General features: G+C 38.9%; 1 protein-coding gene across 3 annotated transcripts in view; it reads right to left on the bottom strand.

Annotated features, from left to right (window-relative positions):
* arm (armadillo) overlaps positions 1–14,320 on the bottom strand; it is an 85,558-nt gene that overhangs the window by 6,423 nt on the left and 64,815 nt on the right. For 2 of the 3 annotated variants that reach the window (XM_071591380.1, XM_071591381.1), the window contains 4 exons: positions 10,946–11,131; positions 6,970–7,120; positions 3,097–3,248; positions 377–434 (listed from right to left, as the gene is read on the bottom strand). In XM_071591380.1, the coding sequence (XP_071447481.1) occupies positions 377–434; positions 3,097–3,248; positions 6,970–7,120; positions 10,946–11,131 (547 nt within the window). The remainder of the gene's footprint in view (positions 1–376; positions 435–3,096; positions 3,249–6,969; positions 7,121–10,945; positions 11,132–14,320) is intronic. The other variant, XM_071591382.1, reaches the window with a different exon arrangement.

The following is a 14,320-nucleotide window of genomic DNA, read 5'->3' as shown; positions in this document are numbered from 1 at the left end:
ATTTTTAAGTTAATGTTTGGCATGCATACCGACCAGGGGAAACCGTTAAATAGACCACAACCGTGGTACGACGGGTCAGTTGGGGAAATTTTTTTAAAAAATGCCGAGACGGGAAACGGGTGGATGTGGGGACGGTTTTTATTACACCAAGGTTAAACCAAACAGCACAACGCAACTCTTGCGGGAGACAGACAAACACACACGCGCATACACACACAAAAAAGAACGCAAAACTTCTTGCGGGAGACACACACACACACACAAAAGAACGCAAAACCTCTTGCGGGAGACAGACAAACACACGCGCACACACACACAAAAGAACGCAAAATCTCTTGCGCATAGACAGACAAACACACGCATAAAACCCACTCACCTTGAGGCTGGTACCCACGGTTCGTCGGTGCGTATATCCCGTCTGGCGCTAGCATGTCCTGTTTTACAATCGTCAACGCAACGCAGAGGCATACGCGGTACACGCAAGAGTACAAAAAAAAGAAGAAAAAACACAATGAAATTAAGAGAAACAAAGAAATATCTTTCTTAATTGAATAAAAAACATAAAATTATAAAAAAAAAATATATATATAACAACAAACTTCAACAAAGAATAAAACCATAAAAATTAAGACAATTAGACAAGATATCTGTACGAAACGGAAATACCTCCTCTGGTTTATTCTAACCATTCCCCCCTTCTGCGATCGGAGTTGGAACAGTCCCGAGATTTGCGCCAAAAGGACACAAAACCATCCCCTTCAGCAATTCACCAGTAACAATAGATTTTCTTCAGATTTATAGATTTAAAAAAAAAACTATTCAACAATCTTATCTTATCTGCGATTCCATCATAATTTAGATGTTGCTGGGGGAAAAGATAACATAGCAGCAGCAGGGGGTTAACCCACAGCATCCGTTACCTAAACTAACCTAAACTAAACTAAACCAAGCGTCTCTAACGACAGCGGTGGAATAATTAGGGAATAAGTCCCTCCCCCGTGTGCTATCTAAGAGAAATGAAGGAACTATCTACCCTCTAACTGATAACTCGAAAAACAAACACTACAACATGCATGCAAACTAATTAAACGGTCCATTATGGAAGTAACAAGCAAAATTTTATTGTGACATGACTATCTAAGGCAGTGCAGTGAAACTGGTCGGGAATTGTGGCGGGGGGTGTGCCCTTTCAACTTAGCCGGTCGTAAGTGTCCTCAGAGCAGTCTGTGGGGTCCATTATGAAAGTAATGCGCATGATTTTATTGTGACGCGACTATCCATGTGAACACGGTAAAAGTTCAGGGGAATTGTGGTGGGATGTGTGCCCTTTCAACTTAACCGGTCGCCAGTGTGCTCCGAGCAGTCTGTGGGGTCCATTATGAAAGTTATGAGCATGGTTTTATTGTGATGCGACTATCCAAGTGAACACGGTAAAATTTTAGGGAATTGTGGTGAATGGGTGAGCCCTTTCAACTAAGCCGGTCGTCAGTGTGCTGAGAGCAGTCTGTGGGGTCCACTATGAAAGTAATGCGCATGATTTTATTGTGTCACGACTATCCATGTGAACACAGTAAAATTTTAGGGGAAATGTGGTGTGGGGTGTGCCTTTCCAAGGCAGCCGGTCGCCAGTTTGCTCAGGGCAGTGCGGTAAAACCAGTCAGGAATTGTGTTGGGGGGTCTGCCCTACCAAAGCAGCTGGTAGTCAGTTTGCTCCGAGCAGTCTGAGCAGAAAGATATGCCTCCGCGTGAAGTGTGTTTTTCAACTTTTGTTAAATGGAGTGCCAAGCCACAAGTCTTTCATCATTACTAAATTCCAGGCACGTAGCATCACCCCAGTGGTCCCCCAGCCCCATTGAAGTCCCCACTTGGCTCCATTCGACTTTTATTTTCCCCACATTTACTGAAGAAAGAGAGAGAGAGAGCTGAAAGGAAGAACGCATTGGAAGGGGAACATGGATGAAACATCCAGAAGCACCTTCCAACAATCCTGAATCGGAGACATTCCCGTCGAGACAAGTCACAGGGTGCTTTCAGGGGTGTTGGAGACATGTCTCCGCAAGTGTATTATAGAATCAGGGGGGGGCGAGAAGAGAATTATGAAGAAAATTAAGCAATTGTACAAGAACAGAAAATGATAACTCTTATTTTATCCAGAGAATTCGCATTACTTTCACAGTGGATCATGTACGTGTTTGCAAAATTCCCCATAAGTATCCCGGGCTCAATTAAATTGGCATTCTTAACTGATTAAACCCTTGTGTCTGTGTGTTTCGAACTCTTTTTTTAAGTAGTCTACGCTTATGAAGAACCAGAAAAGTGTACTAAAACTCTTACGAGAATAACATCACAGCGGAGACAATGAGTCCACTGAACGCTTCCCATCTTTGAAACTAATACTGGGATTTACAATTCAAACAAACTCTTCCTGCTAGAACAAACCAACCAAAATTGCTCACAGAACAATGGGAAACTTATCCTTGTAATTTTAATTAGAGTCGTACTTCTTGAGCAAAATTACCCAAGCCTACGTACACCAACACAATAATTAAAATAGGACATGCATAGAAGATCTCATTGAACGAATATAATTTAATTTTCAAACCAGATTCTCAATGAATGCGATAGAAGACAAGGTTGAAGATGTTCCACAATCTTTAACATTATATATAATTAATAAATAATGTATAATTAACTTAATTAATCCCTATTTAATGTATTTTCTTCAAAATGGAATGCATTATTGAGTACTTTTCGGTTTAATTCATACCGAAACAATTATTTCACCTAACGAGTAGCTTTACAAATACATTTCTGGAACAATTTACAGTTTCTAAACAAGGTTGCATACTAAAACAAATAATTGTTGATACAGTAAAGCAATAGATTGACAAATACCATACACTACCATGTACAACTAATACTTCAAACACTTTTACATAAAATATTTCTATTCTGCTTAAAATATGATTATTTTCAAACATAATTTATAAACACGCAAGCGACACTTTGAATTTTTTAAGAGCAATTCGGTTTCGGCACAACCTTGCGCAAAACGCAAACGCAAGGAAGGAAAACAAGGGCATTCAATGCACTCACCTGAAGGTCGGGACCCATGCTCATCTCCCCTCCGTTCCACATATTCTGTTCCTCCCTAAATAAGGAGTTGGTCAATTCCATGGACAGACGTTTCTTGTAATCATGTGGCTTATCCTCGGACATGCGGAACAGCACTGCTGCTGCGTAAGTGGCTGCGTGAGAGACAAAGAGAGAGAGGAAGGTGAACAACGCAGGCCAGCCAGGAGAGAGAGTGCAAACAAAGCTAAGTCCATCATTACGGGACAAGTCGACGATTTTTGATAGACCCACGGGAATATACGCAAGGCAAAGGCTTGCGTTACACTTCAGGTATGTTTTAAATTATATACAAGACCGACAACTCTTTGCGCATGAAGTTAAAAGTCAATTATCATCAATTAAGGACCCGTGATGAATTTCCGACGGTTGAAATACACAAGACAATTGTATTTGTGATTCAAATACAACAAATACAAACCAAATAAGTTTAATAAGCAACACTGGTTTAAACTAACAAATTGGTCTTTTTCCATTTATTTGGCTTAATTTTCAGGTTCTCATTAACCGTGGAAAATATATTTCAAACTATTATTAACTCAATATTATGAGAAAGGGGAGTGGATATTGCGATTTGTCACCCTGTGCGTAATTTGCGTTTTTCAGCAAGTGAGAGTTTAATTCCTTTCTCTTTAGATTATTTTATTAAAGGTTAGTACGAGAACGTATTCATAAGGAAGGTATCCCATTTTTATCGTGGAAAATCAAATTTATTCTTAACTCTGCGTACATCGTATGGAAAGGCTGAGCGTTTAGCTATTTTCCTACATAGTCGCCCTGAAGATCAATCCCTTATTACATCCTTGTAACCAGCTCTTTTATGACGTTGGATGCAGACAGACCCAACTGGTCTGCAATTTCTTCACTGGTTAAGAGTCGGTCTGTGTTCAGCAGTGTCCTCACTCTGTCCACATTCGTGTCGGTTCTTGCCGTCGACGGCCGTCCGGAGTGATGTTCATCTTCAACGAGCTCCCTACCCTCTTTAAACAACTTGTGCCACTCAAATACTGTGGAACGGCTTAAGGCAGTGTCCCCATAAGCCTGCTTGATCATATCGAGGGTCTCAGAGCCCGTCTTCCCGAGTTTCGCACAAAACTTCACGGAATAACGTTGCTCTAAATTCAGATTCATTTTGTTTTTCGACACGGATAAAAGTTGCTTCACTAAAAACGGTGTCCTCACTCAACGACAGCCCGCAGGCGAGTGAGGTTGTTGTCGGTCTGTTGCTAAGAGCCTCCTCCACTTTACCCTGCCAGGCAGACCCCCCTTTACCGCTCCGTTTGTGCCAGAGAAAATCAGTCCTACCACTTTTGGGTGCGTCCCTGTATAATGTCTAATCTTTCAACATTAAATACATGATCATATTAACAATAAAAGAGCAATTTGTAATATTACAGTGATTGTGTTTACTTAAAGCATGTGATTAGGTTGAACATCTCTCTCCTGCTTAGCTACAAGGGCGTATTGAATAGTAATATCTCCTATTTTTGTTTTCGTGGAAAATCAAATTTATTCCCTCAACTTAAGTGTACATCGTATGGAAAGGCTGAGCATTTAGCTGTTTTTCTACATAGTCGCCTTCATTATTAATGACTTTTCTGCATCCTTGTAACCACCTCTTTAGTACAGGCATCATACTTTTCTCATGCCACGTCAGGAAGCCAACTGATGACTGCTTCTTGCACTCCCTCATTTAATTTCTGGATTCAATATTGACAGAAGACGAAACATGGGACATCACTACAACCCGGAAACGTTGGAACTGTCGAAACAATGATGCCACCCTGACCTCACCAAAGCCCAAAAAGTTCTAGACAGAGAAGTCAACTGAGAAAGATTATGGCTACTGTTTTCCGGGACCGACAGGGGGTTCTGTTGGTGGATTTCATGCCGAAAGGAATAACAAATATACTCAAAAAGCTACCGTGAGACTCAAAATAAACTCGGACGAGCCATTCAACACAAAATAAGGATATGAGAGACACCAAAGGAGTGTGTTTGCATATTGTGACAATGCACGTCCACGTGTCTTCACATCAAACGACCACCCTACTCAATTAATTTGGCTGGGATATCATCGACCACCCTCCTTACAGCCCGGACGTTACAGCCCGGACGTTGCCCCCAAGCCACTACCACTTGTGTCCCGCTCTCAAAAAACACTTAGGAGGACAGAAACTCAAGTCAGACGAGGAAGTGGAAGTAGCAGTCTGTGTCAGTTGGCTTCGTGTAACGCAGCGGGAGAAATGTACGACGCTGGTATTAAAAAGCTGCTTACAAGGATGCAAAAAATTATTTATCGTCAAGGCGACTATGTAGAAAAATAGCTAAATGCCCAACCTTTCCAAAGATGTACGCAAAATTGAGAGAATAAATTTCATCTTTGATGAATGCCGTCGACGGCCGTCCGGAGCGATGGTCGTCTGCAACGAGCTCCCTACCCTCTTTAAACAAATTGTGCCACTCAAATACTGTGGAACGGCTTAAGGCAGTGTCCCCATAAGCCTACTTGATCATATCGAGGGTCTAAGTTGTCGTCTTCCCAAAGTTTTGCACAAAACTTCATGGAATAACGTTGCTCTGAATTCAGATTCATTTTGTTTTTCGACGCGGATAAAAAACTTGCTTCACCAGAAACAGTGTCCTCACTCAATGACAGCCCGCAGGCGACTGAGGTTGGTGTCGGTTTGTTGCTAAGAGCCCCCTGCACCTTACCCTGCCAGGCAGACTCCCCTCCACCGCTCCGTTCGCGCCAGAGAAAATCAGTCCTACCACTTTTGGGTGCAACCCTGTATATCAGTTTTTAAAACATGCATAATGTTTCCTTGACGCGGTCACTGAATTTCCTCCCAGTTTGCCCCTATGTATAAATAGCAGAGCACTTGCAGCCCAATAGATAAACTCTACTCCTTTCCATCTTGGGAATTTGGTCTTTGCGGTTTGATATGTGTCCCCAAGTTGGCTCTATCGTAGAAGGCTGGTTTAATCTTGTTTTCTGCAAGGGATATGGTGACTCTACGGGAATAAATTCCCCCGGAAAGAGAATCCTTTTCCACTTCGAGACATCTTTTTTTCGGGGGTTGATTTGAATTTTGATTTCACCGCTATTTCCTCTGTTTTTTTTCGACTAATTGGGAGCAAAAGCTGATGTTTTCAAAAGTCATTTCTATTATTTTAACTTCTTTTTGGGTATTCCCACAAAGTGATGCGAGAAACCATTCCATTCACGAATTCTTAACCTACGAAGAAAAGAAAGCTTACAGGGAACGGCTTTTTACAATAAAGAATATCAGAGTAACAGCACCAACTGGCCACTGGCGCACTTTGTGCCTAGAGATGTACAAAACGGGGAAACAAGAGCGCCCATTACCCACAGCGGGAAGTTACACTCGGGCAAGAGAGGAAGCAAGTTGACAGCCAGACCGTGGAGTGGATAAAATGATACCAAAGTAACTTATAGAGGACGGAGGAAGAGATCCGTCCGGATGTGAAGCGGCTTCCGGCTATGAGGGAAATTTAACTTTAAGAAGACATAGAAAAGACTCAAGGGTGAGTAATATCTTTAGGCAGTGCAGAAGCATGTTTCTCTCCGGGATCATAGTCCCAGATGGTTCGTAGCAGCGTAACAGCCTTGCTTTGGATGGTTTCAAGTCCACGCCGGAGCATTTTCCGTACGGTAAACGCGGGGCTAGCTTACAGAAACAACAGCCTAATGATCGAACTGTTAAGTCACATCCTGTCGGCATGAAAGGAAGAAACCACAGAGGAATGGCGTCTCCTTGCGACCATTACCTTCTGACGAAAGAAGTACCGTCCTCTACCCTTCAAGTCACTCACCAACGCCTTCATTCCGCGAATGAAGCAGTTCTGTCAACGGTGCCGTGGCACCTTCCTGCTCTATCATCTCGGCGCCTTCCTTGTCTGCCGCCAGCTCGCAAAGGACGCCAGCCGCAACGCGCTGAATGTTCTCGATCTCATTGAAGAGCAACTGAGAAGAGAGAGGCACAAATTATTAACAAACACACACACACACACACGCAAACCAAAACATTAAGAACGCAAGCCCACAGGAGATTCAAGACTAACCAGATGAGAGAAGAATTATTATAATAAGATACAAGGTATGTCCAGAAAGTAATGCTCTGAAGAAGAAAACATCTGTTTTTAAGTTGATTAAGGGTTTCATTTAAGATCTACATCTACATCAATACCCTGCCAGCCACCAAAAAGGTGTGTGGCAGGGGGTGCAGCACCAGGGGGTAAGGGTAAGGGGATGAGGGGGTTAGGGTTTTTCAAATGGATGGGGAAAGGTGATGGGGACCTGCAAACAAAATATAAATATAATCGTATAACCATGTGCAGTCCCTACCTTGTAATTAGGTTAATACTTATTATGTCGAGCTGACTCCTGGTTTATTTTCGATTAAAAGCATTCTGGTCTCTTATTGTTCCTGGAAAAAATGACATTTTTAAACCGATCAGTCTTGCAATTCTATCTCCCTAATCTTATACTTGTGCTCCCTCCGCCAGTAATACATTAGGGTTCGTCGTATGTTCTTGATGTCATTTGGAAAAGGACCCATCTTCTAAGTGTATTTAATAAGTTTAATCTACATTGTAAGCGCCGCTGTGTAGAGGGAATCCCAGCCTAAATTTTCTAGCAAAGTAGTTATGCTACCACGTTGGTCATAACTATATTTGTGACAAATCTAACTCCCCCCTCAGCTGAAATCAATCCAGATTGCCGAGACAAGACGCCAAGACGGATTAAGATGCAAAGGCCTTTAGAAAGACCTTCCTATTCCCATCACCTGTGTTTGACGCTGATACAACATTGATCGTGTGTCCAATGGTCCCTTTGTCCTTCCTATCCAAACGTCATTACAATAATAACTGTGATCCGAATGATATCAGCTGATGAATAGCGAACTGAATTTATAGTAAATTATCAACAGTGCCCCACACACTAATACCATTAATTTTATTACCGAATGACATGATTGGATGGACATAGATGGATCCTTTGATGACACACACACACACACCAATAAATGACACCATGACACAATGCACACCAATTCAGCATTGACTGTTTGCCGTTGTTTCTGCCAGATAAATCAATCACCTTGACCCATCCTCTTTACTCACCCTCTAGTCCTCCTATTCCATAAATGGTAAAAATCTGAAAATAGGGGACATATCACTGGGCACGAGATGTGTGGAGGAAACAATAAAGCAAAGAAACGATACAAGAAAATTAAAAAGCCCGAGGGCTTCCAAAGGGTGCTTTAAACAGTGGGAAAAGAAGATGGAATAAGACGTCATAGCCTACGAATGGAGAGTACCACATTTTCCCATCGATAGTACGGGCATTATCCGTACAAAAATCTACGTACAGACGATCGAAAGAATTACGATGCACAGTATGAAATGAAGATTGAAAAAATCCAAACATTACAAAGCAGTGCTCTCATTTCCATCGTCTCGACAAAGTCTGAATAATCAGTTATATATCAACACCACGACATCATAACACATTCAAGAGATTACAGATGAACACAGATTAATTAGTAGCCTTTCAGTGGCTTTTCATAGTGGAAAGACCACTCAGAAAAAAAACGAGCAGTCAATTAGGCTGAGCTTCCCGACATGTACAAAACTAAACGAAAAATTATAGTAAGAATTATACTTTTTGAAAAGCATTTAAAATTGCTAATAAAAAATTAAAAAATTAGTTATGTAATTCTATGGAATTCGCCCTATCGATAGTACAAAAACCATAAATTATTGAAGAAAAAACCATAAGTTACAACGATTTAAACAAAAGCCTACGCAAGAGCCGATATATCGGCCCGCCGCACTTTTCGCCAGGGATACGAAAGCCGATATATCGGCCCGCCGCACTAAGAGGGTTAATGAAGCTTTTGATTTGAATCCAGTAGTGTTTTTTGAGTGGTACAGTCGTTTTAAATCGGGCATAACCTCCACAGATGAAGATTCGCAAACAGGGCGGCCTTCCACTTCGACAGACCCCAACAATGCCCAATTAGTGAACATTTTGGTGCTGGCAAATCGCCATTTGACTGTTAGGGAGTTAGCCGAGGGAGTGAACATCAGTTATGGATCCTGACAGACAATTTTGAGAGACATTTTCATAGATAACGCACCGGCTCACACGGCATTGATCGTGACAAGAGTTTTATGCCAGAACCGGAACTTCCTTGATCCCATAGCCACCCTACTCCCTCCAGACGTGGCTCCATCAGACTTTTTTCGGGTTCCCAAAGTTAAAATCAACCTTGAAAGGGCACCGATTCGACTCACCGAAAGGGCACTGATTGCGGACATTAAAACTAATGGTACGGTGGACCTGAAGACGATCCCTATAAGGCGGCTTACTAGGCAGGGTTCCAGAGCTGGATGAAGAAACGTTAGCAAAGGTGTTTCGTCAGCCAAGGCATGTACTTTGAGGGGGACAAGTTCGATACAGCTCCGTACACGTCGAAATAAACTAGTTTTAAAATCAGTCCGGTCTTTTTTTGATCCCACCATCCTGTACATAGATGGATAACTTCTCAATAAACAAAGTAAAAATGTTTGATTACCAAGAGATGTACGATAGGTATGAGTTAAAAACTAACGAACATCATACTCCAGAGCAGTTCAACTATAAAAGACTCATTAAGCTTTTGTCCCACATGTATAAATACAATACATACTCATTAATACATCAAATTCAAGTGTACATAGACCCGTAAACCTATTGGGGAGGCATGCATAATTGTTTCCTTTGCACACAAAAAAATGGCAGGACTAATTTAAATAAGAAATATATTTCAGAAGTTGCAAAAAATATCGGCAAAAAACATTTATATTTTACTAAAATGTATTCTCATGTGCGGGTAGACCCCTTAAAACCATTTGAGAGGCATTCATTATTGTTAAAATTTGCCTGGCAAATTAAAAAAAAAGATAAGCTTAGAAGAAATTGCAAATTTATCAGCAAAAAACATTAATATTTAACAAAAATCTATTGTCATGTGTGGGTAGACTCCTTAAAACCATTTTGAGAGGCATCCATTATTGTTAGAATTTGCCAATCTAATTAAAAAAAAAGATAAGTTTAGAAGAAATTGCAAATTTTTTAGCAAAAACATTAATATTTAACAAAAATGTAATCTCATGTGCGGGTAGACCCTTTAAAACCATTTTGAGAGGCATTCATTATTGTTAGAATTTGCCTGGCAAATTAAAAAAAAAGATAAGATTAGAAGAAATTGCAAATTTATCAGCAAAAAACATTAATATTTAACAAAAATGTATTCTCATGTGCAGGTAGACTCCTTAAAACCATTTTGAGAGGCATTCATTATTGTTAGAATTTGCCTGGCAAATTAAAAAAAAAGACAAGTTTAGAAGAAATTGCAAATTTTTCGACAAAAACGTTAATATTTAATGAAAATGTATTCTCATGTGCGGGTAGACTCCTTAAAACCATTTTGAAAGGCATCCATTATTGTTAGAATTTGCCAGGCTAATTTATCAGCAAAAAACGTTTATATTTAACAAAAATGTATCTAAGTACAGTTATAAATTAGTAATTCCATAATCCTCTGAACTAACTGTAAAATCAAATTATGCAAGAATGAATATTGTACCCAGGAGACTATACAATGGAATCAAAAGATTATAAACACTAGTACTAATTATTAATATTCATAAGAGTTATTTTCTTAAGGTTTAAAAAAATGTTTAATGATTAAGAAGTTAGAAATACGGTATGAGTATGGTTCAACCCGGTTTCCGGACTCACCTGCACAAATATGGGAATGACAAGCTGGCCTCTGATGACTGCGCGGTTGTGTGACTCACGCGCAAGGATATGCAGAGCGCCAACAGTCCCCTCCACGATTTCCTCCATGCGCACGCCATCTGTATAGGATCCTCCCCCTCCCCCATTGCCGGTCCCTCCACCGCCGCTGGCAACCGATGTGCGTTGCTGTAAGAGGGGAGAACGCAACTGTCACCCACGCAAATTGTACTATAATTGCGCAACAAATATAATTCAAAATAAATTAAAGATAGTACAATATAATTGGACTATCTTTGCGCAACAAATTGTACAACCTTTTATCTTTGCGCAACAAATTGTACAACCTTTGCGCAAGGCCAAGCCTTGCGCATCGAATATAATTCATTCTGGAACCATACTCTTTTCAATTGAAACTGTGTTTAGATAAAATAATTAATTGTATTGACACCAAAAACAACTGCGGGAGGTATAATATTTACGCAAATAAGCTAAGAAAACACCAACTGGGCTATTGCCAAAATATTTTTGCACACATCTTCCAAAAGCTGAATACACACCTAAATTTGTTTTAAAAAAGGACCAAAAAAATGAATTAAAAAACCATTTCCACATTAAAAAAAGAAACAATACTTTTTTATAACAAATAAACACAAACGGGATTATTATTTCGAATGAATGGGAACCTAATCCAGGAAAATTTGCAAACAATACACGCAGAAACAACGTTATTTATGACTATATAATATCTATGGTACATAAGACTCCTTAACCGTTAATATAGACATGCCTAATTGTTTCGATTTGCAGAAAATTTGCCGGGTTACTTTAGAAAAGGACAAAAAACATCGCAGATGTTGCAAAAATTAACAGAAAAAACATTATTATTCCTTAAAATGTTATCTCCTGTGTGGGTAGACTCTTAAAAAACCTTTTGAGATGTATTCATTATAGTTTCAATTTGTGCAAAAATAGCATTACTATTGTAAAAATGAGAAATTAGACAAAAATTGGAAAAAAATAACCCCGAAAAACATCATTATTTGTGAAAATTTAATCTCTATGGTAAGGTGGACATCTACATCCTTTCGAGAGATTTGAATATCTGTTTGAAATAGTGCAAAATTTGCTGGGCCATATTAAAAAATGAAAAATATAACATATGTTGCAAAAATTATCACCGAAAACATTATTAAACATTAAAATGTAATCGCATGTGTAAGTAACACTCCTCCTAAGCACTTTCCGAGGCATACGTAAATGTTTGCACTTATGAGACAATTGCAGTGCTATTGTAAAAAAGAGACATATGGCAAAATTTGCAAAAAATACATGCAAAAACGTTATTTAACATTAAAATGTAATCACATTTGTAGGTTAACTCCTAAACCCTTTCAGAGAGGTGTTCATAATCGCTTCAATTTGCAAAAAAATTGCGATACTTATGTAAAAAAAGAGAAATATGGCAAATACTGCGAATAATATATATGCAAAAACATTATTATTAGTCAAAATTTAATCTAATGTGTACTAAGACTACCAAAACCGATTCGAGAGATTTGAATTATAGTATGACTTTATTCCAAAATTGCAATACTTTTGTAAAAAAAAGAGAAATACGGCAGAATTTGCACAAATATCAGCAAATACAATAATATAAATCATGAAAACATAATCTCATGTTTAAGTAGACTCCTAACAAACATTCCAGAGATTTGAATAATTCCTAATTCCTTGAATTTGTGCAAAAATTGCAGAGCTATTTAAAGAAAGACAAAACTATGGCAGAATTTGCAAAAATATCTCCAAAAACATTATAATTATTCACATTACAACGTAATCTCTATGGTAGGTACACTCGTACACCCTTTTTTGAGAGACATGCAACTATAACTTATGCGACTATAACTCATTCGACAATTGCAGGGCTATTTAAAAACAGAAAAATATGGCAGAATTCACCAAAAACTACCACAAAAACCTTTTTAAACATGAAAATATTAACCTCTATTGTAAGTAGACTTCTAAACCCTACATGAGAGACATACATAACTGTTTAAATCGGTGAAAAACTTGCCGGGCCAGTGTCAGACGACCCATCACATTAATAACAGCATTTATCACGGAAAACACCAGAAAATAGAGTAATTACACTCCACAGCCATAGACCACAGCACAGAGAGACATTTCCACTCCCAAAACTGGATTATTTCATCACCTATTTCAATTTAGCGTCCACGGAAAAGGCCAAACGATGATGAAAGCAAGACAGGACCGCTTGGTGCATCGTATGTTATGATAACTGGCACCAATATCAAGGTACGAGCGAGGAGACCGGGAAATAATTGAAGCAACTGATTTGGGAGATTATTTCAAGTGTAATGAGAAACATAAGCAAAGAGAACGGTCTACAATTGCATGCTCAGTACTTCTTCTCCTCACTTCATGTTTCAGAGACGAAAAATATGAGCATCATTGCATGCAATTGCGGACTTCATTCCGGATCATTTGAACAATTCTTCCTCGCCAACTTCCGAGGGATTAAATTAACTCAATAGACTCAAGTCAACATCTATGAGAGAAGTCAACAGACGTGTATTGAAAGATGTGTTAAATAATAATGAAAAACGCACTCAAAAGCCATTAAAAACTGTTAAATACAACTTGGTTTTTGTAGCATTCACAAATACTGTGCATATTCACGTACACATCAATCTCTACGGTAATTGGGACTTCTAAACCCTTTCAGAGAGACATGCGCAGTTGTTGGAATTCATGCAGAACTTGCCGTGCTATTTCAAAAAAGAGAAATGGGGCAAAAGTTGCAAAAAAATATCTTCCAAAACTTTAATATTCTTGAAAATGTAATCTCATGTGTAAAGAGACTCTTAAAAACCCTTCGAAAAGCATGCAGAATTGTTTGAATCTGAGCAAATATTGCCAGGCTATTATAAAATAGAAAAATATGACAGAATTAGCTGCATAAATATCCGCAAAAACTTTATTATTCAATGAAAATATTATCTAATGCGTACTTAAGATTCCTAAACATATCCAAAAGGAGTGCATAATAGTTTGAATTTGTGCAAAAATTGCAGGGCTATTTAAAAAAAAGATATAATTCTGGCTGAATTTGCAAAAAATACCAACAAAAACATTACTATACATTAAAATACAATCTAATGTTTACGTAGACTCCTAAACATATCCAAAAGGAATGCATAATTGTTAGAATTTGTGCAAAAATTGCCGGGCTATTAAAAAAATAGAGAAATCTGGCAGAATTTGCAAAAATATCAACAAAAACATTGTTATTCATGAAAATATAATCTAATGTGTACGTAAACGCCTACACACTTTCAATAGGCATACACAATT

Source organism: Hetaerina americana, unplaced genomic scaffold (genome assembly GCF_022747635.1).
Source record: "Hetaerina americana unplaced genomic scaffold, ioHetAmer1.1.p SCAF_45, whole genome shotgun sequence".
Lineage (NCBI taxonomy): Eukaryota > Metazoa > Arthropoda > Insecta > Odonata > Calopterygidae > Hetaerina > Hetaerina americana.
Note: the sequence above shows the minus strand (reverse complement) of the source record. Positions and strands in the feature narration are given on the sequence as shown.